The sequence below is a fragment of the Parambassis ranga genome, chromosome 10 (genome assembly GCF_900634625.1).
Source record: "Parambassis ranga chromosome 10, fParRan2.1, whole genome shotgun sequence".
In the NCBI taxonomy this organism is placed as follows: Eukaryota; Metazoa; Chordata; class Actinopteri; family Ambassidae; genus Parambassis; species Parambassis ranga.
In genome coordinates, this window is record NC_041031.1 from 57,711 (window position 1) to 79,565 (window position 21,855).

The following is a 21,855-nucleotide window of genomic DNA, read 5'->3' on the forward strand; positions in this document are numbered from 1 at the left end:
TTGAAGGTTTGTGGCCATTTTTGGCGATGTGTGACCCTGCTGCCAAACTTTTCACGCCTCGCATACTTCAACGGATTGAGCTGAAATTCGCCATGTCCACTCAGGACACCATAGGGAATAGACGCATTCCAAAACTCTTACAAAAGTCTTACGGTGTGGCCGGGGCGTGGCCTCAAAGTTTGACCATTTCTGAGGACACAGAAATTCTCTATAACTTCTTCGTTTTCTGTCCGATCTGTACGAAATGTCACATGTATGATCAGAGTCTGACCCTAAACACATCTATACAACAATATTGAGGCTTTGACAGAGCGCCACCTACTGGCTACACAAAATGTTGTGCTTTCATAGGTTTTTCTGCCTGCCCCTGTGGCCTGTTTTGAGTAGGGTCATGAAAATTGGTACACATGTGTATCACCCCAAGATGCACAAAAAAGTCTCTTGGACCCCCCCTCCAAACCCAACAGGAAGTCCGCAATTTTGAAATTTCTGTTAATTTTTGGCGTTTTGTGACCCTCCTACAAAACTTTTCACACCTCGCATACTTCATCCAAATGAGCTAAAACTCACTGTGTCCACTCAGGACCACATAGGGAATAGACGCATTCAAAAACTCTTACAAAAGTCTGACGGTGTGGCGGGGGCGTGGCCTCAAAGTTGACCATTCGCCATTACAAAGGAACTCACTGTATTTATTGCCCTAATGCGTAGCCCCGCTGGCCAGTTTGACACAGGATCATGAGAATTAGCACACATGTGTATCACCCCAAGACGCACAAAAAAGTCTCTTGGACCCCCCCTCCAAACCCAACAGGACGTCCACCATTTTGACTTTTGTGGCCATTTTTTGCCTATTTGTGACCCTGCTTCAAAACTTTTCACGCCTCACATACTTCATGCAATTGAGCTGAAATTCACTGTGTCTACTCAGGACACCATAGGGAATAGATGCATTCCAAAACTCTTTCAAAAGTATTACCGTGTGGCGGGGGAGTGGCCTCAAAGTTGACCGTTCGCCATTACAAAGGAACTTGCTCTTTTCTATGTAGTACTACCCATATACTTCATGCAATGTGGACAAAATCTTACACTACTGCTATGGACCCGAGTCTGAACAAATATATATGCTAATGGGATGATACGGTCATAGCGCCACCTACTGGTAGCAGGAAAGTTTGGTTGTAAACATGTGTTTGTTGTATATCTGTGGAAATGAGAGGAGGAGAGCATAGGACAGGAGAGCATAAGAGACGAGAGCATAGGAGAGAAGACTGCGATGACCCCGCGGATCGCAAGGTGCGCGAGGGCCCGCAATGCTGCTTGCAGCTTTAATTAGGGCCCGAGCACCGAATGGTGCAAGAGCCCTATTGAAACCCTTAGGATTATTATTTTTCATTTTTTTTCCTTCCCCCCCTAAGATCGCATTTTTGGGGGCCTTAACATGCCCAAAAACTCACCAAACTTGGTAGAAAAATTCATTCGCCCGAAAAATTTTGAAATTTGCTGACTTTTGAAATGCACATATAAAAATGGCTCTATAGCGCCCCCAACGCGTAGCCCCTCTGGCCGGTTTGACACAGGATTATGAAAATTGGCACACATATGTATCACCTCAAGACGCACAAAAAAGTCTCTTGGACCCCCCCTCCAAACCCAACAGGAAGTCCGCCATTTGAAGGTTTGTGGCCATTTTTGGCGATGTGTGACCCTGCTGCCAAACTTTTCACGCTTCGCATACGTCATCGGATTGAGCTGAAATTCGCCGTGTCCACTCAGGACACCATAGGGAATAGACGCATTCCAAAACTCTTACAAAAGTCTGACGGTGTGGCCGGGGCGTGGCCTCAAAGTTTGACCATTTCTGAGGACACAGAAAGTCTCTATAACTTCTTCGTTTTCTGTCCGATCTGTACCAAATGTCACATGTATGATCAGAGTCTGACCCTAAACACATCTATACAACAATATTGAGGCTTTGACAGAGCGCCACCTACTCGCTACACAAAATGTTGTGTTTTCATAGGTTTTTCTGCCTGCCCCTGTGGCCTGTTTTGAGTAGGGTCACGAAAATTGGCACACATGTTTATCACCCCAAGACGCACAAAAAAGTCTCTTGGACCCCCCCTCCAAACCCAACAGGAAGTCCGCCATTTTGAAATTTCTGTTAATTTTTGGCGATTTGTGACCCTGCTACAAAACTTTTCACGCCTCGCATACTTCATCCAATCAAGCTGAAAATCACTGTGTCCACTCAGGACACGATACAGAATAGACGCATTCCAAAACTCTTACAAAAGTCTGACGGTGTGGTGGGGGTGTGGCCTCAAAGTTGACCATTCGCCATTACAAAGGAACTCCCTGTATTTTTTACCCTAACACGTAGCCCCGCTGGCCAGTTTGACACAGGATCATGAAATTTTGCACACATGTGTATCACCCCAAGACGCACAAAAAACTCTCTTGGACCCCCGCTCCAAACCCAACAGGAAGTCCGCCATTTTGACTTTTCTGGCCATTTTTTGCCTATTTGTGACCCTGCTTCAAAACTTTTCACGCCTCACATACTTCATGCAATTGAGCTGAAAATCACTGTGTCCACTCAGGACACCATAGGGAATAGACGCATTCCAAAACTCTTTCAAAAGTATTACCGTGTGGTGGGGGCGTGGCCTCAAAGTTGACCATTCGCCATTACAAAGGAACTTGCTCTATTCTATGTAGTACTACCCATATACTTCATGCACTGTGGACAAAATCTTACAGTACTGCCATGGAGCCGAGTCTAAACAGATATATATGCTAATAGGATGACACGGTCATAGCGCCACCTACTGGTAGCAGGAAAGTTTGGTTGTAAACATGTGTTTGTTGTATATCTGTGGAAATGAGAGGAGGAGAGCATAGCACAGGAGAGTATAGGAGACAAGAGCATAGGAGAGAAGACTGCGATGACCCCGCGGATCGCAAGGTGCGCGAGGGCCCGCAATGCTGCTTGCAGCTTTAATTTTTTTTGTTTTTTTTTTTTTTTCCCCCTCCGAGATCGCATTTTTGGAGGCCTTAACATGCCCAAAAACTCACCAAACTTGGTAGAAAAATTCATTCGCCCGAAAAATTTTGAAATTTGCTGACTTTTGAAATGCACATATAAAAATGGCTCTATAGCGCCCCCAACGCGTAGCCCCTCTGGACGGTTTGACACAGGATTATGAAAATTGGCACACATATGTATCACCTCAAGACGCACAAAAAAGTCTCTTGGACCCCCCCTCCAAACCCAACAGGAAGTCCGCCATTTGAAGGTTTGTGGCCATTTTTGGCGATGTGTGACCCTGCTGCCAAACTTTTCACGCCTCGCATACTTCAACGGATTGAGCTGAAATTCGCCGTGTCCACTCAGGACACCATAGGGAATAGACGCATTCCAAAACTCTTACAAAAGTCTGACGGTGTGGCCGGGGCGTGGCCTCAAAGTTTGACCATTTCTGAGGACACAGAAAGTCTCTATAACTTCTTCGTTTTCTGTCCGATCTGTACGAAATGTCACATGTATGATCAGAGTCTGACCCTAAACACATCTATACAACAATATTGAGGCTTTGACAGAGCGCCACCTACTGGCTACACAAAATGTTGTGTTTTCATAGGTTTTTCTGCCTGCCCCCCTGGCCTGTTTTGAGTAGGGGCATGAAAATTGGTACACATGTGTATCACCCCAAGATGCACAAAAAAGTCTCTTGGACCCCCCCTCCAAACCCAACAGGAAGTCCGCAATTTTGAAATTTCTGTTAATTTTTGGCGATTTGTGACCCTCCTACAAAACTTTTCATGCCTCGCATACTTCATCCAAATGAGCTAAAACTCACTGTGTCCACTCAGGACACCATAGGGAATAGACGCATTCAAAAACTCTTACAAAAGTCTGACGGTGTGGCGGGGGCGTGGCCTCAAAGTTGACCATTCGCCATTACAAAGGAACTCACTGTATTTATTGCCCTAATGCGTAGCCCCGCTGGCCAGTTTGACACAGGATCATGAGAATTAGCACACATGTGTATCACCCCAAGACGCACAAAAAAGTCTCTTGGACCCCCCCCTCCAAACCCAACAGGAAGTCCACCATTTTGACTTTTTTTTTGTAATTTTTACCGTTTTCTGACCCTGCTATAAAACTTTTCATGCCTCGCATACTTCATGCAATTCAGCTGAAATTCACTGTGTCCACTCAGGACACCATAGGGAATAGACGCATTCCAAAACTCTTTCAAAAGTATTACCGTGTGGTGGGGGAGTGGCCTCAAAGTTGACCATTCGCCATTACAAAGGAACTCGCTGTGTTTTATGCAGTACTACCCATATACTTTATGCAATGTGGACAAAGTCTTACAGTACTGCCATGGAGCCGAGTCTAAACAGATATATATGCTAATAGGATGATACGGTCATAGCGCCACCTACTGGTAGCAGGAAAGTTTGGTTGTAAACATGTGTTTGTTGTATATCTGTGGAAATGAGAGGAGGAGAGAATAGCACAGGAGAGTATAGGAGACGAGAGCATAGGAGAGAAGACTGCGATGACCCCGCGGATCGCAAGGTGCGCGAGGGCCCGCAATGCTGCTTGCAGCTTTAATTAAAATTGTTATTTATTCAGCTTTAGAATAGAATAGAACTTTATTGATCCTTGGCAGGAAATTCCCTTAAGGTCAAATATAATGAAGAGTCTGGGTGTTGCAACTGTTGTAAACTATTACTTACTACAACCAAACTTATTGAAAACATCTGAAAATTGTACGAAGTGTCCATTCTACACACAGTTGCGATTTTATGTTCCCAGTGTAAAAAAATGATAGTAATAGTATGGCAATGCAAACATTATAAATAAATAATAAAAGAATAAATAATTACCTAAATTATTCAATGTCTCAACTAATTTTAATATACTTATACTTTGGAATGACTAGGCATACCAGAGAAGTTTTTGTAAATGTGTGAAACACCATGTGTATTTATGGATAGACATGGCTCTCCCTCAAAATATGCACTGTATTTTGTATATATGTAAAACGGAGGGTTACTTGCGTAATCCCTGGTTCTTTGATAACAGAGTGAGGTGTTTCACTATGGGAAAACTACGGTCAACTGATCAACTACGGAAGCTCCAATGACATCACGTCTGTCTGTGACAGACCGGTCGAGCCGTACTCGGGGCCCCGCCCCCCTCTATTAACACGGCCAACCAACCCCTCCTACTCATTCTAAGCAGATTTCTTCCTGTGACCTGCAAGGAGGGAAGTGTTGGTGAAACACCTCACTCTGTTATCAAAGAACCAGGGATTACGCAAGTAACCCTCCGTTCTTTTTCTAACTTCGTTCGGTGTTTCACTATGGGAGATATAGCCCACTCCCGAATTGCATCTGCTCCCTGACGCCGTGACCCTCGACGACTAAAGAGAGACCTTCACCGCAGATCAGTAACACCTGCCTCCAGCACAGCCTGAGACAGTGACTGATGCACAACATTACAGGGACACTCCCCTGAATAGGGCCCATGATGAGGCCATGCTTCTGGTAGAGTGGGCTCGCACTCCCAATGGAGGCTGAGAGCCCTTACAACTGTAAGCAACAGAAATGGCCTCTACAATCCAGTGTGACAGCCTTTGACGGGACAATGGCTTACCCTTATGAGGAGTGGCCCAGGAAACAAACAACTGATTGGTTCTCCTAAACCCAGCTGTTCTGTCAACATACACCCCCAGAGCCCGTACGGGGCACAAGGTGTGAAGTCGCTTGTCCTCCTCGGAAGAGAATGGAGGAGGATGAAAAGCCAATAATTCCAAAGTTGGACATCTGTAAGAAGACTCCAGTACTTTAGGCACAAAAGCCGGGTTAGGCCGTAGGCAAGCCTTAGCCCGCCCCGGGGCCAATTGCAGACAAGAGGGATGGACTGACAAAGCCTGTAAGTCACTCACTCTCTTTGCAGTGGTCAGTGCCAGAAGCAACGCAGTTTTAATTGAAAGAAATTTCAATCCCACCACCTCAATAGGCTCAAAAGGGTGGTTTGAAAGGGCATCCAGTACCAGCAACAAATCCCACAAAGGCACCAGTGGCCTGGACACTGGGAGTTTGCGGCGGGCCCCCTTCATAAAGCGACACACCAAAGGGTGTTGCCCTGCTGACTTATCAGCAAACCCCACATGACAAGCCGAAATAGCCGCCGAATAAACCTTAATTGTGGAGAAAGCTTTTCCTTTATCCAACAATTCCTGCAGAAAACATAGCACCTCCACCACTGAACACTGAAAAGGGACAGTGCCCCTATCCTGGCACCATTTTTCAAAAATCTGCCACTTACCACTGTAAAGTGCGCGGGTGGAGGAGGCTCTAGCATTCTGAATAGTGTCAATGACCTCAGGAGGCAGACCCGCCGCATTCAAGTTCCACCTCTCACTGGCCAGGCCCACAGAGACACCTGTTCTAGATGAGGGTGATAAATCTCTCCCCGAGCCTGGGAAAGAAGGTCCCTGCGTATGGGGAGTGGCCATGGCTCATCTGCCAGAAGCTGAATTATCTCTGCTATCCAATGTTTGGACAGCCACCGCGGGGCCACCAAAATTAGAGACGGCCCCTGCTCCCGCACTCTGGCCAGCGTTGGAGAAATCAGGCTGAGAGGCGGAAAAGCATACAACAGAACATTCGGCCAGGGGTGGGCCAGAGCGTCCACACCTAGTGGTGCGCTTGCGTCTGACAGGGAGAAGAACAGCCGGCACTGAGTGTTTTCCTGAGAGGCGAAGAGATCTACGTCTGCCTGGCCGTATCTCTGCCAAATCTGTGCCACCACCTGCGGGTGGAGCCCCCACTCCCCGTACAGAGGGTTCCCCCTGGACAATAGGTCTGCTCCCCTGTTCAATCCCCGCTACATGGGTCGCTCTGAGGGACAGGAGCCGGGCACTGCTCCACACAATCAACCTCTGAGCCAACCTGTGCAGCTGCAGAGAGTGAGTGCCCCCCTGGCGGTTGATATAAGCCACCACAGTGGAGTTGTCTGTCTTCACCAACACACGATGACCATACAGGTGAGGCAGAAAATGTCTGAGTGCAAAAAACACTGCATGCATCTCCAGCATATTTATGTGGAGTCGCGCCATCCGCTGAGACCACACACCGTTGGCCGTCATGCCCAACAGTGTTGCGCCCCACCCTGAAAGAGAAGCGTCCGTTGTCATGGTTACCCTGGACGAGACCGCCCCCAAAGGTACACCCGACGTCAGCATTGGCGGGTCTCTCCACGGCCGGAGAGCCGAAATGCACCGCGCCGTTATCTTGACTCTGCGGTTCAGATGGTGCTGAGAGCAGAGATGCAGAGATGCCACCCATCGCTGAAAATCTCTCATCATGAGCAGCCCCAACCGTACCACAGATATCACTGACGCCATGAGTCCGAGAAGACGGAGGCATAACCTGAATGCCACCACTTTCCCCAATCGAAAAAGCGCAAGCCATTGTCTGAACGCCGTTTCCCTCGTCTCTGACAGCCTGACGCGAAGAGAGAGGGAATTTATGTTGAGCCCCAAATACTACTGTGCATTGAGACGGCTCCAAGCGACTCTTTACCTCGTTTATCCTGAAACCGAGGTCTCTGAGGTGATTCAACACCGCAACAGAGTCTTTGATCACCTGCTCCTGTGAGTGAGATCATATGAGATAGTCTATGTATGAAAATATTCTGATGCCGCTGTTCCTTAATGGAAACAGCGCCGCTTCCACACACTTGCTGAATACCCTCGGAGCCAAAGAAAGGCCGAATGGGATTGTCTGAAACTCGTAGGCCGCCCCTTGATAAGCAAACCTGAGAAATTTTCTGTGTGGTGGATAAATGGCAATGTGAAAATACGCGTCCACTAGATCGATCGTCACAAACCAGTCGTTTGGACGGATCGAGCGGCACAGAACTTTGTGTGTTAGCATCCTGAACGTGTACTTTCGTAAGTGACTGTTCAAAACACGGAGGTCCAAAATGGGCCGCAGGGATGAACCCTAATGCATTTCCTCGTTCGGAACTCGTGCGATTGCGTGTTTGTTTAATAAAGACACAATCTCTCCTTCCAGGACCTGAGCTGACGCTCCGCCCGCCACAGAGGCTAACACGCCGTTGAATTTGGGTGGTTTCACAGCAAACTGTAGCCTGTAATTGGGGGCTACAGTTTTGGGGATTGTGGGGACTGTGCTAGGTAGCACGCTTCTTCTTCCCTTCCCCGGGGTGGGAAGACGGTCTATTCCTGGCAGCCACTGCTGCAAAGGAATGTTTACCCCATGGCCTTGAGTTATCCACCTTAGGCTGGTGGCCTGTCCGCTGAGCTGGCCCGGGCTGCTGTGCTCTAGGGCCGCTGTGTTTTGCTCTCACTGCTGTAGCTGCAAAGCCAGCACTGGGAGGCTGTGATGGATGTGGCTGGGGTTTACGTGGTAAGCAGAGGTCGAAGGCTTCTCCCTCCTGCTTCCTGCGAGTGCTCGTCTCTCTCATCTTCTCCAGAGCTGGGCCAAAGAGACCCTTGGTGGGGTCATATGCTGCATCCATGATCTCAGCTTTCTGAGAATCACTCAAGCCAGACAAATTCAGCCATAGGGCTCTCTCACCTGTGACTGCTAGCCCCATGACACGGCCACATCCCTGCACTGCTCCCCTGGAGGAGCGTAGGAGAAGATCACCACACAGATCTCATCCCAGAGGAGAGGGTTGGGAGCCTGTGAATCCAGCTGACGGCCCATCTCCTCCAGTATCTCAGCCTGATAAGCTGACAGCAGTGTGACAGCGTTGAGGGAGCACACTGACTGAGCTGCATATTTGTACATCCTCTGGTAAATAGATGCGGTTAGGCGATCTGATTTACTAGGCAGAGAGATACTGGAAGAAGCTGAGACTGATCGGCGATTGGGATGGAGGTGGTATGCCACTGAAGGCTCCACCGCCGGGGGTTCGGCCAGCCCCAGCTCACCCATCCCCTGGATCTCCAGCTTAGAACAACCCCTGGTTGGGAGTTTGCTCCTGAAGGGACTGGGCCAGTAACGCTTCATCTCCTTCATACAGGCAGGCACTGCTGGTAAGAGCTGTTTGGGTGAGGGCTGGGCTGGCGGGAGCCTCTTACCATCATACAGGTCCCGCTCCGTTCCCTCAGCACCCTGGGCTGCAGGCCATGGAATTCCCAGCTTGGCTGCAGCCCGTTTGCAGACTTCATATAAGTCGCTGTACATTGGTGGAACAACCTCAGTAGCGGGATGCAGCCTCTTTAGCCTTCGGTTCCGACCCTTTGGCGGGGGTGACGGCCGTAGACATTCTAGTGGAAAGGGAGATAGGCCACGACAAGCTATCGGACTAGACTCGTCACAACACGTTAGTCTTGAACCACACCAATGCTAGCAGCGAGGCTAAACCCTGCTATTAGCAGATGTAAGAGCTAGCTCGTCGTGACACGTTAGCTTCACTCGGGTAACCAGTACAGGTAACAACCTAATGCTACCCCACTAGCACCAATTAAGCTCGCCTTGACGCGTTAGCTTTAGCTACACAGAACAAGCCAGCTAGCAATTACACTAGTCAACCACGGGAACAGCTCGCCCTGACGCGGACACTGTTCCTACTGTGCAGCTATCCGAAATACTTCTCACGAAGTACTTACTCAGCACAATCCGGACTAGGTTGGAAACTGCGTTCGGCAACGTACTCCTTGACGGGACGCTTGTGAACTGTTAAGCAGCTAGCCCCTAGCCTGGAACGCGCTGAGGGAGCAAGTAGTTTCTCACGTGGAAGAAAGCGAGAATGAGGGGTTGGTCGGCCGTGTTAATAGAGGGGGGCGGGGCCCCGAGTACGGCTCGACCGGTCTGTCACAGACAGACGTGATGTCATTGGAGCTTCCGTAGTTGATCACGCCCAAGGCGTTTTCCCATAGTGAAACACCGAACGAAGTTAGAAAAAGAACAGACACAACAAAAACTGAAACAGCAAATTCAAAGGTTAACAGATGGTGTGGCTGTTGAATGATGCTGGGGTTACCTGGAAAACATGTCTGCAGGTGTTCAGTTAGGGCCTCCTGTGTGACAGGTTTATGGGCAGAATTCATAGCAGAAATAGCCAATAGCAAAACCTCTCCCAATGGGGTGAACTGGGATTGGCTGATAGGAGACATACTGATGGCTGACACATCACCTGTGAAAAGACAGGAATCAATGATTTTGAGCTACAATTGAAATAAGACTATGAAAACAACTACTACAATAAAAACATGGTTTCTGCCTGCCTTGGGTATATTTTTGTCATAAAGCATCAAGGCTTCAAACAAAGCTGCAAGCATTATTGTTCGGGTCATCACACTCCTTGTGGTACACGGGGAGTGTTGCATAGTGGCTAATTTGCGACTTTTTGAGTACACATGGCATATAAATGTCTTCAGGCATGACTGGGGAGGGCCATGTTTACCAAAGTTTTTGGATAACTGTTTAGGTCTTCCGGGACTTAAAAGCTGCCTGACAGTATTGGAAATAGATAGGATACTTCTTGTAGGAGGAGTGTGTTAAAAGTACAACAAGGGCTTGAACTGTGGGAAAGTCTCACATTCAATCAAAAACAAGACTGATTACCTGTTGGATTTTTTTGTGCATCTTTGAGTTTTACCTAAACCTCTATATGTCTTGTGTACTATATATACTTTTAGTTAAAACATGGTCCAGGGTGGCTTCCTCAAATATTCATGAAAATTTTAGGGACCCTCCAAGGTTTGCCGGCAGTATAGATAATAGATCACACAGTGTTACAGTCAGAAATGTTGCTCCTTTTAGGATTACGTCCTTTAGGGAAGTTTGTTTAAACAACACAAAATATTGCTTTTTTTGTTACTAAAATCCCAGACTTGTAGGCCTGTCACGCTAACAGATTTTGCTGGGCGAAGAGAAATTATTGCGATAAGCGATAACATTGTCGTTTTGAATTTTCGTTCAACTAATATAATGATAACATATAATGCAAGTACACCCTTTCAAAGATCAATAAACTTTAAATTCTAAAGAACATTTAACACTGGAAAGGCCCCCAATCATCAACACTACTAATGTTGATATAATAATAATAATTAAAGCTGCAAGCAGCATTGCGGGCCCTCGCGCACCTTGCGATCCGCGGGGCCATCGCAGTTTCCCCTCCTATACTCTCCTGTCCTATGCTCTCCTCTCCTCTTTTTGCCACAGATATACAACAAACACACGTTTACAACCAAACTTTACTGCTACCAGTAGGTGGCGCTATGTATCATCCTATTAGCATATATATCAGTTCAGACTCAGGTCCATAGCAGTACTGTACGATTTTGTCCACATTGCATAAAGTATATGGGTAGTACTGCATAAAATACAGCGAGTTCCTTTGTAATGGCGAATGGTCAACTTTGAGGCCACGCCCCCGCCACATGGTAATACTTTGAAAGAGTGTTGGAATGCGTCTATTTCCTAAGGTGTCCTGAGTGGACACAGTGAATTACAGCTCAATTGCGTGAAGTATGCAAGGCGTGAAGTTTTATACCAGGGTCAGAAATCGCCAAAAATTATCAAAAAAATCAAAATGGCGGACTTCCTGTTGGGTTTGAAGGGGGGTCCAAGAGACTTTTTTGTGCATCTGGAGGTGATAAGTATGTGTGCCAATTTTCATGCTGCTGTGTCAAACTGACCAGCGGGGCTACACATTAGGGCAAAAAATACAGCGAGTTCCTTTGTAATGGCGAATGGTCAACTTTGAGGCCACGCCCCCACCACACCGTAACACTTTTGAAAGAGTTTTGGAATGTGTCTATTCTCTATGGTGTCCTGAGTGGACACAGTAAATTTCAGCTCAATTGGATGATGTATGCGAGGCGTGAAAAGTTTTGTAGGAGGGTCACAAATCGCCAAAAATTAACAGAAATTTCAAAATGGCGGACTTCCTGTTGGGTTTGGAGGGGGGGTCCAAGAGACTTTTTTGTGCATCTTTGGGTGATACATATGTGTGCCAATTTTCATAATCCTGTGTCAAACTGGCCAGAGGGGCTAGCGTTGGGGGCACTATAGGCTCTTTCACCATTCGGTGCTCGGGCCCTAAAAAAATAATTCCTAAGGTTTCAATAGGGCTCTTGATATTAATATTAATATTATTATGAGTAGTGGTAGGCCTATTACCATAGTTTATCTTTGCATAGTCAATGGAGTTAAGTCAATTCAACTAGCATGTCATGGGCAACACAGAGCCAAATAACACGAACTCTTGTGCAAGTAACTATGTTCCATACTTTAAAAAAAGCGGACCAATGTAGGAAGAGTTCTAAGGAATCTCTCAGCTGCATATTCAGTACATTGTCAGCAATACGGGAGGGAGTTAGACCATTTAAGGATAACAAAATAAACAGTAAGGAGCACTGCCAAATGAATTGTATGTGTACCCGGTGCTTCCTGCTACCTGCTGTCATGCCTGTCTTTAGCAACAACTCATGTGAGGCAGCTTTGAAAATGGCTTGAGCACAGAACTTTTAACTGTAGACTGATGGAAAAATACTTCTGACCACTGGACATCTGTACCCTTTTTTCCTGCAGAGGCGGAGAGGAGGACACTAAAACTTATCCATCATGGATAACCCTGATCACCCTCTCCACCCTGTACTGGACAGACAACAGAGCACCTTTTCCAAAAGGCTCAGCCTCATGGCATCACACTGTATAGACAGACCGACAGATTTTGCACAAGGTTAGCTTTCAAAAGTGCACACTTTTGTATTGTACTTATAATTTTATATTTCTATTTTTTGTAAATAATGTCTATACTGTTTACTTTACCTTTAGAAGTACCGTATTTTCCGGACTATAGGTCGCACCAGAGTATACGTCGCACCAGCCAAAAAATGCGTAATGAAGAAGAACAATCCATAGATAAGTCGCACCAGACTATAAGTCGCATCGGACTATTACTTGCACCAGCGGGCCAGCGTAAATCAATATGTTTTTAGCATAATGTTGCCTCTTGAATTCCTCCTAACTTAAGTGGTGCGGCTGCAGGGCATTGAGAGTGAGACACGCATTTCAACAAGTCCTCACGCGGAGAAATGATTAGCTTCACAGAAATTTGCACAGAAATTCCTATAAATATCCTGTAAATGAGTAAAAGGCAGACTACTGTGCGCTATAGCTGTCTGGAATTAGCTGGAATCAGCTCAGCTGCAAGCACACGTTCCATGAACGTGTGTGTCACCTATGCTCGGAATGCAAAGTGTGGACAAGCTGGAGGTGGAAGAGAACCATCAGGAGAGGGACAGAACGGCTGCCATTATATTTGTAATGGGACGTCAGGACACAAAGCTAACAAATTGAATATTTTTTCATACATAAGTCGCTCCTGAGAATAAGTCGCATACCCAGCCAAAGGATGAAAAAAAGACGACTTATAGTCCGGAAAATACGGTATATGTTTAGTATGTGAAGTGTCTGTATTGCTGCTGTAACAGTGAAATTTCCCAGCTTGGGATGGATAAAATATTTATTTTCTATGAATTTCCAGACACAGAAGAAGGCAATCGTGGCAGGCCTGTGCAAAACATGAAGATAAATTTTCTTAAAGTAGAAAGCATTGAAATAAATTGACTGTTTCCACAACACTGGGAATTTTCTTTATATTGCATGCATACTTTTAATCTAACACAAATTAAATATATGGTAATTAGTTTTATACACTATGTAGGCATCTACCTACATACCTTGACTGAATGGCCGAAAATAGGATAAGATAAGCTTTACTATACGTCCGTTTATTTAGTGTTCTGTGTGTCTCTTATATGGAATTACTGAAAGTGATGGAAAAAGTTACTTGAAAGCTAATAGATGTCATTTGCTTGACTACTTCCTACATACACCTACAGGCTACCTCCTTGGCATTAAGGTGTAAGGAACACACCTGTAGGGAACATACAAAGGCTGTAGGGGACATACAGACGATTGTGGTTATGCATTCTATGCATATGAATTCATATTTAAGTATAGTCAAAGTATAGTCTGTTGTAGCTACTGTATCCCTGATATATGATGACTGATTGTAGAACCCAGGGGTAAAATGCACATCTAAAAATATCTTAAAAATCTTAACACAAATAAAACAATTAGGCTTTCCATCTCATACTGAAAACCATGTAGCCTACCATAATTTCATTAACAGCAGGAGGTTCCAATTATAGGGCAGGCTTCTGAATTTTTCCAGATCGTGTGAGTGTGATTTCTAGACAGCTGCCATTCTGTGTGTCTATACACATATTAGTAGAAATTATAGAATATAGAGGAAAAATGAACAGTGAAGCAACAGGCTTGCAACATAAGCTCCTTGTGGTTTCAAATCAACTGAACGTCCACAAGCTCTCGGTGGTTATTCATCCAATCTCAACTGATTTGTGCTTAGACATAGAGAGTTCAGTAACTGGCTTGCTCTTCTGGCTCAACTAACTGCAACTAAAATATGTATTTTTAGTAATGAAATAAATTAAAAAGATTAAATCATTATAAAGATAAAGACAAAAAAAAATAGCCTAAAATTGTCGATCTTTTTTATACAAATATTTGCCAAGTGATGTGTAAAAGAGCAAAAACATTTGAACCCCTTTTTTCACAGAATTTCCCCTGAGGAAGCATTAACTATTTTAATTTCCAAAAGAGTAACAACTACCAGAGTCATTATTATCACTATTAACTGTTCTCTTTCAGATTCAAGATTCAAGAAGATTATTGTCAAATACACAGCAGAAGTTACTGAGCAATGAAATTCTTACTTTGCGAGTTCCCTTTACATGACTTTTTACACAACTAATCTAACTAATTTGTTAGGCTATTCTACACTATAATGCAATAATAATAAGTAGCCTATGCTTTAACAGAGTGACCCTTTAAACATTAGATGTATAAAAGTAAGGATTGGTATCTTGCAAAACAAAAAGTTAGCAATGTTTTAACAATCATAAAAGCATTTTGGCAAAGTCAAACAGAGCAGAACAAGACTGACAGACGTAGGATGTGGAAAATTTGAAAGGTGCATGCGCGCCCAATTCACCTGGTAAAAAACCAGGTGAAGCAGATGAATTCAGAGCTTGCTGTAATACCGGGAGGGTTAACAAAAGAACTCCAACTGCTGGACATTGGTGTAAACAGGGCGTTCAAAGTAAACTTGCGAGAGGCTTGGGACTGATGGATGGCAGACAGTGGAGCACAGTTTCACTGGGAGGCAGCGCCAGGGGAGTTACGCCACCATATGCTAATAGAGTAGAACGTATGTTTTAGTGTAGCATGCACCTTATGTATGTGTTGAGTACAGAAATAGACCCCGTAATTGAGAAATCCCTCGTTCCTTCAGCTATGAAATTGCTCAATGCTGAGTAGTCAGATGGTGAACTATTAGATGAGGTTTTTTCTATGGTCGGTTTTTCCAGTGCTGATATATTTTAGGTACTCATTTTTTTTGGTATGTTGTTCAGATTCCTGATTCTTCGTTGTTTTCATGTTCTATGTTGCATGTGTCGCAGACTTATAGTAAGTCATCGCCGTGTTTGTATGTCAGGAAGCGCACATACAGCCGTGAGCTACTTTTTAACATCAGCAGAACTGTAAATGTTGAGTTAGACCCTGCACTCGCTGAAGAGCTACGGGACTGTGGACTACTCCGCCTGCCAGCACATCTGCCGGCCCCTGCAACACCATCTCACCTGCAGTGGAAGTGCCACAGACGATGTGAAAGGAAGCAGAAGAGGGGCAAGCGCGGAGGGATACGGACCACGCTAGCGGCTAACCCACATAAGCCATCCCTAGCACCGTACGCTCTTTGGACAATAAAATGGACTATATTCGGCTACTTTGCGCTACACAGAGGACAGTGGGAGGCAGTGTTGTGTGTTTGTGTTCACGGAAACATGGCTGAAGGACAGCATCCCAGACTCCGCCATTCAGCTCGACCGCCTAACGCGTTTCAGACAGAGCCCTGGTTGAAGGAGGTAAGACCTGCGGCGGCGGGCACTGTGTTTACATCAATGACTCTTGGTGTCAGGATGCTGCTGTGGTCTCCTAACACTGCTCGCCACTTGCGGAGCTTATGATTATATGATTATAAGTACCGGCCGTTTTACCTGCCACAGGAGTTTACAGCTATACTGCTTGTAGCTGCGTACATCCCACCGTGCTCCAGCAACAACAACAGGAGCGACGCACTGAATGAGCTCTACCTGCAGGTCAGTGAGCAGCAGACAGCCCACCCGGATGCTTTTCTCATCCTGGCGTGTGATTTCAACCATGCAGACCCCAAGACTGTGTTTCCAAAACTTCACAAACACATAGACTTTCCAACTCGTGGCAACAACACACTGGACATGGTTTACACCACCAGGAGAGGCGCTTACAAAGCCCCCCCCTCCCCCACCTCGGAGCTTCTGATCACATCACTGTTATGCTAATGCCAGCATACAGACCACTGGTAAAAGTTGCCAAACCAGTCCGAAAAAAAGTGAGAGTGTGGCCGGAGGGAGCCACAGGAGCTTTACAGGACTGTTTCAGCACAACAGACTGGGATGTGTTTAAGCAGGCTGCAACCCACAACAACTGCACTGACCTCCAGGAGTACTCAGAGACGGTCACTGCTTACATCACCAAATGTATTGATGATGTAACTGAAAGCAGGACTGTCAGTATTCGAGCCAGTCAGAAACCATGGCTGACAGGGGAGGTCTACAGGCTGCTGAGGGCCAGGAACGCTGCCTTCAGAAGAGGCAACGAGACCAGCCTAAGGTTAGCCAGAGCCGAACTGTCCCATGGCATCAGGAAGGCGAAGAGGCAGTACTCCAGGAGGGTTGCCCGCCACTTCAGTGACAGCAGGGACACCCGAAGCCTGTGGCGGGGGATATAGACCATCACAGACTACAAGCCCCCACCACAGACCTGTGACAGCAACAGCTCTCTGCTGAACCAGGTGAATGACTTCTTTGGACGCTTTGAAGCACTCAACAGCACTCCTGCACAAAAGATCACATCCTCTCCCACTGACCAGGTATTTTCCCTGTCCTGAGCCAGCGTAAAGACATCTCTCAGCCAGATCAACGCACGCAAAGCTCCTGGTCCTGACAACATACCTGGCCGTGTGCTCAGAGACTGTGCTGAGGAGCTCGCTGAGGTGTTTACAGACATCTTCAACATCTCACTGAGCCAGGCTGTCCCCACCTGCTTCAAAGCCACCACAATCATCCCTGTGTCGAAGAAGTCCACCCCCGCCTGCTTCAATGACTACCATCCAGTAGCACTCACACCCATTATCATGAAGTGCTTTGAACGGTTAGTCATGAAACACATCAAGATGGCCCTCCCTCCCTCCCTCCCTGGACCCATTCCAGTTTACATATCGGCCCAACCGGTCAACCAGTGATGCTGTTTCCACAGAACTCCACACAGCTCTCACCCACCGGGAAAATAAAGACTCATACGTTCGAATGCTGTTCATAGACTTCAGCTCAGCATTCAACACCATCATCCCACAGCAGCTCATCAACAAACTGGACCAGCTGGGGCTGAACTCCTTGCTGTGCAACTGGCTGCTGGACTTCCTCACCGGGAGACCTCAGGCAGAAACATCCAGCACCATCACAATGAAAACCGGGGCTCCCCAGGGATGTGTGCTGAGCCCCCTCCTCTTCACTCTGCTGACCCATGACTGCACACCAACACACAACACCAACATCTTTGTGAAGTTTTCGGACGACACAACTGTGGTGGGTCTCATCTCTGTTGGAGATGAAACTAACTACAGAAATGAGGTGCACCTTCTGGCCGAGTGGTGCAGAGACCACAACCTCTCCCTGAATGTGGAGAAGACAAAAGAGATGGTTGTGGACTACAGGAGAGCACACAGTCGGCACACTCCTCTGACCATCGACGGTGCTGCTGTGGAGCAGGCGAGCAGCACCAAGGTACTGGGTGTGCACATCACTGTGGACCTCGACTGGACTAATAACACTGCATCACTGAGCAAGAAGATTCTGTGTTGTGGAGTATGTAACAAGCTGTACAAAGCATTACATTATTTTATTATTATTATTTTACCTCAAAGGGACAGCAAGGGAAAAGTAATAACTGAAATAACCGACATTAGTAAGATTGCATCGGTTAGAGTGTCTAATGGTGGTTTCAGTATATTTTCTAATTGCCCAGCCCTACCTGCAACGCTATGATGTATGACCACACACACAAAGTCAATAATAATGGTAAGAGTCTAAACACACCGACTGTCTAAACAGAAATATTGTTTCTTAATTGGAAGTTAAAGAAATGTTTTTTGTATTATTGTTGTGTTGTGTTGTTTTATTAATATTTACTAACATCTTGTCCATGTCCTATTTATGTCATCCAGCCAGAGGGTGCTGCAGCATCCTCAGCACACCTACTTCCCAAAGCCTTGCCTAGAGCTTCTAAATCATCTCTATCCACTGCACAAAATGGCAGCTTAATTTGTAGCTGTGATAATCTTTTATTCATTCTTGTGTTAATCATGCCTGTATGTCATGGCTAAAAACAGTGATAAAGTCTGCAAACTCACGAAAATTCAGTACATCTTGCATGTCAGACTCTTGCATAACAGCCATGAATGACCATCTTCAACCAAAAAGGAGCTCATTTAGGGGACTTGCACATGTCCCAACAATGACACTGGCTGGAAATGTGGAAATCAACCATGAGCCTGTGGACCTGCACAGTTAAAATGTCATCACAGCTAACTGAGGCTATGCAGCATCTGGAACTAATTGCAACAAAAGCAACTGTTAAAAGCAACAACAGTCCAGCTATTATTAAAAACCAAAAATGGAAAGTGTTAATAACAGTCAATAATTCTAAGCTAATCTTGGACCCCTAGGGCAATATCAAGACATATTATGTAGGCACTTGAATACACAGTAAACTCAAACCCAGCACCTTCTCACTCTAACTTTTTATTTAATTTTAACTTTAACTGTAATGGAATCTGTATACCATCCAAAATTTGACAGGAATTTCATACCATAAATGTCTAAATATCAATCGAGAGGACAGATTCTGATCTGAAAGGGTTATGGATGGGAATGATCTAGCACAGCTAATTCACGGACCTACCAGAATAACAAACCATACAAACCTACCATACAAATTGACTATGTAAAAATACAATCACCTCTATACAGCCACAGGTAGAATTGGCTCACTAACTCTTCTTCTTCTTCAATCTTTATCATAACTATGCTGCTATAGGCATACATTGTTGGGGGACACAAACATGATCCACTGAGCAGTTCTCCTACCACCTCAACATCACCACCACCATATCTACTTTCTATTCCCCCACATCCTCTCCTATTTTCTCCACTTTGACTGACTGATTGATTGAAATATATTTCGTTTTTCAAAGTGATTATTCTCAAACCTTAGAGCTGCTGACTGTCCACTCAGCTGCTCCTTGCAAAGCTCTCAGACACTTTTAGAACATTTGCCCATTCGTGTCAACTGCAGCTTAACCCAAATGGCTCATTTGGACATGGTTAGTGATCAGTTGATAGAGGAATGACAAGTATTTTTTTAAACCCGGAATGGATCTCTAAACACACTGGTGAAATTGAATCAAATGATCAAAGAAAAATGATCCATATAATCACTGAGAATATAATAATAAGAATATAATCACTAATAACTAAAATATCAGCAAGGATACAGTTACTACTATCACTCCTGCCATTATTACGCCCGTCCTAATACTTTTAAAAAGACAGATAGCACTACCATCATTACTAATATCGTTTCCAACCACCACATTTTTCTTGGCTAAAGTTACACGTTAGATAGATAAAGCAATATGTCATAAAAAAACAACAATATTTTATGTCAGCAGTGTAGAGTGAAAGCATTATATTCATGATGCAGTCACTGAGCTAAAAGTAGGCTACAGATGGCTGGACGTAGGTTATAGAAGAACCATTATGTACCAGCTATCGGTAGCCCACAACCCTGCTCCCTCCATTATTTTACTCTACTACTCTAATACTAACAAACCATGCATATGCATTAAGATTAGTGTGAAGAACTGCGTTAAAAGTGGCGAAGGTGAAGCTCTGCGAAACAGAATAGTGAGCGATTTAAAAAACATAGCTCGACAGAACACATAAGAAGGAATGAAGTAATGGAGCATTATGAGACTGTGTCACTCACTGCAGTGGTAGTAAACAATCGGCCGTCCTCCTTTGTCCACGGCAGTAAACCACACCCCCTCCTTTTGTAAGGCTCCCCTTCCTTTCCCTTTTCACACCTCTATTCCTCTCTTCTTCAGCCCAATAATTTCCCTTGTTTTTTGTAGATCTCCATTACGTTTCTACTGCGCTGTCAGCATTCATCTACTGTCAATGATCACTCTCCTATTTCGGTAAACACTGACGCTAGTGCTAATAGGCAGCTGCTGCTAACATGCTAGCTAATGAGAGACAAACTCGTGAGACAGACAGACAGACAAGACAGCGTAACCCGCAGGATCGTACCTTGGCTGACAGAAACCCTTCTCTCTAATGAATAATATAATCCATCTGAAACGCTGGTCTGTAGCTTGCAGTGTTGGTCCAGTTCTTCCCCTCGCTTTCAAATACACACTTGATCATCCACACACATACTCTCTCTGCTCCTCCCCCTCTCTCATACAACGGCGTTCTTATTTCTCACACGTCCGCGGATACGCATGTACATACACACACACGTTATTCGCCTTCCTTTTGCGCTTTCGCACTCACACACAAATGAGCATTCAAGGGCTACCCACAATCCTTTGCACCACACAAAGACAAGGGGGTGTGACCAATCACACTGCCTCACTCTGCACCCATTTTCCCCCTCTCTTACCCCTATAAATGCTTACTAACATACAAGTTTGTGGGCGGTCTACCTAGAGGGTTGCCAGGACAACGCATTCCTAGTTGCGCTTTGTTTTTACAACGATACACACACGCTGCATACAATATGTATGCACCTGTATTTTCCTTTCGACATGAAAAAGTATATATCATTTCAACATTGTATGTGTGCATTTATCAGGGGGAGAAGAGGAGGACGAGAGAGAGGAGAGAAACACACAAATACACTCTCTGGAATAATCTCCTAGTCACTATGTGGTGCCCCATATGTGCACCATTTTGTAATGCATCTAGGACTGGAAACAGGGGCAGCAAGAAACTCATTCTGTAGTGAGTAGGGATGTTTGATACCACTTTTTTTCAGACCAAGTGTGTGTGTGTGTGTGTATATATATATATATATATATATATGTATATGTATATATGTATATATATATATATATATATATATATTTATATTTTGTGTTGATATATATATCTAATGACAATTTTTTAAGATACAAGAGGCAATTTATTTAGACAGGTCTTAATTTTCTAAGTTAGTTCTGCGTAGTGAAGTTACGCCCACAAAATGACGTAATTTTTTCTCTCGGACCGCCCGTTGTGCAGCTCTCTCGGACACATGGCCCGGGCAGAACTTTTTCTCTCAAGTGTGTGAGTCAACCATGCTGTGATTGGTCGGAATTTATTGTGGGCGCGATGAATGTGGAGAAGCCAAGAGCTTCTTCAGGTGCAGAACACACAGACAGAAGGAGGAAGTACAGCGACGATGGACAGTTTAGATGAGCAGCTGGCAAACAGCTCCTGGAAGGAGAAACGCGGCGCACAGAGGAGAGAGTCTGTCCACAAGGTGGCGATAAAAACTAATCCCAGTATTGATCACGGTGTTACAGTGGATCGCGCACATTAGTCATCTACA

At 45.3% G+C, this 21,855-nt stretch overlaps 1 protein-coding gene across 2 annotated transcripts in view; it reads right to left on the reverse strand.

Moving 5' to 3' along the window:
- LOC114442505 (storkhead-box protein 2-like) overlaps nucleotides 1-20,835 on the reverse strand; it is a 49,027-nt gene extending 28,192 nt beyond the window's left edge. The window contains exons 1-2 of one of the 2 annotated variants that reach the window (XM_028416097.1): nucleotides 20,571-20,835; nucleotides 10,043-10,195 (exon numbers count right to left, since the gene is read on the reverse strand). In XM_028416097.1, coding sequence (XP_028271898.1) covers nucleotides 10,043-10,175 — 133 coding nt within the window. In that variant the 5' untranslated portion in view covers nucleotides 10,176-10,195; nucleotides 20,571-20,835. Of the gene's footprint in view, nucleotides 1-10,042; nucleotides 10,196-20,247; nucleotides 20,526-20,570 lie in introns of those variants that run through there. The other variant, XM_028416098.1, reaches the window with a different exon arrangement.
- Between the last annotated feature and the right edge of the window lie 1,020 nt (nucleotides 20,836-21,855).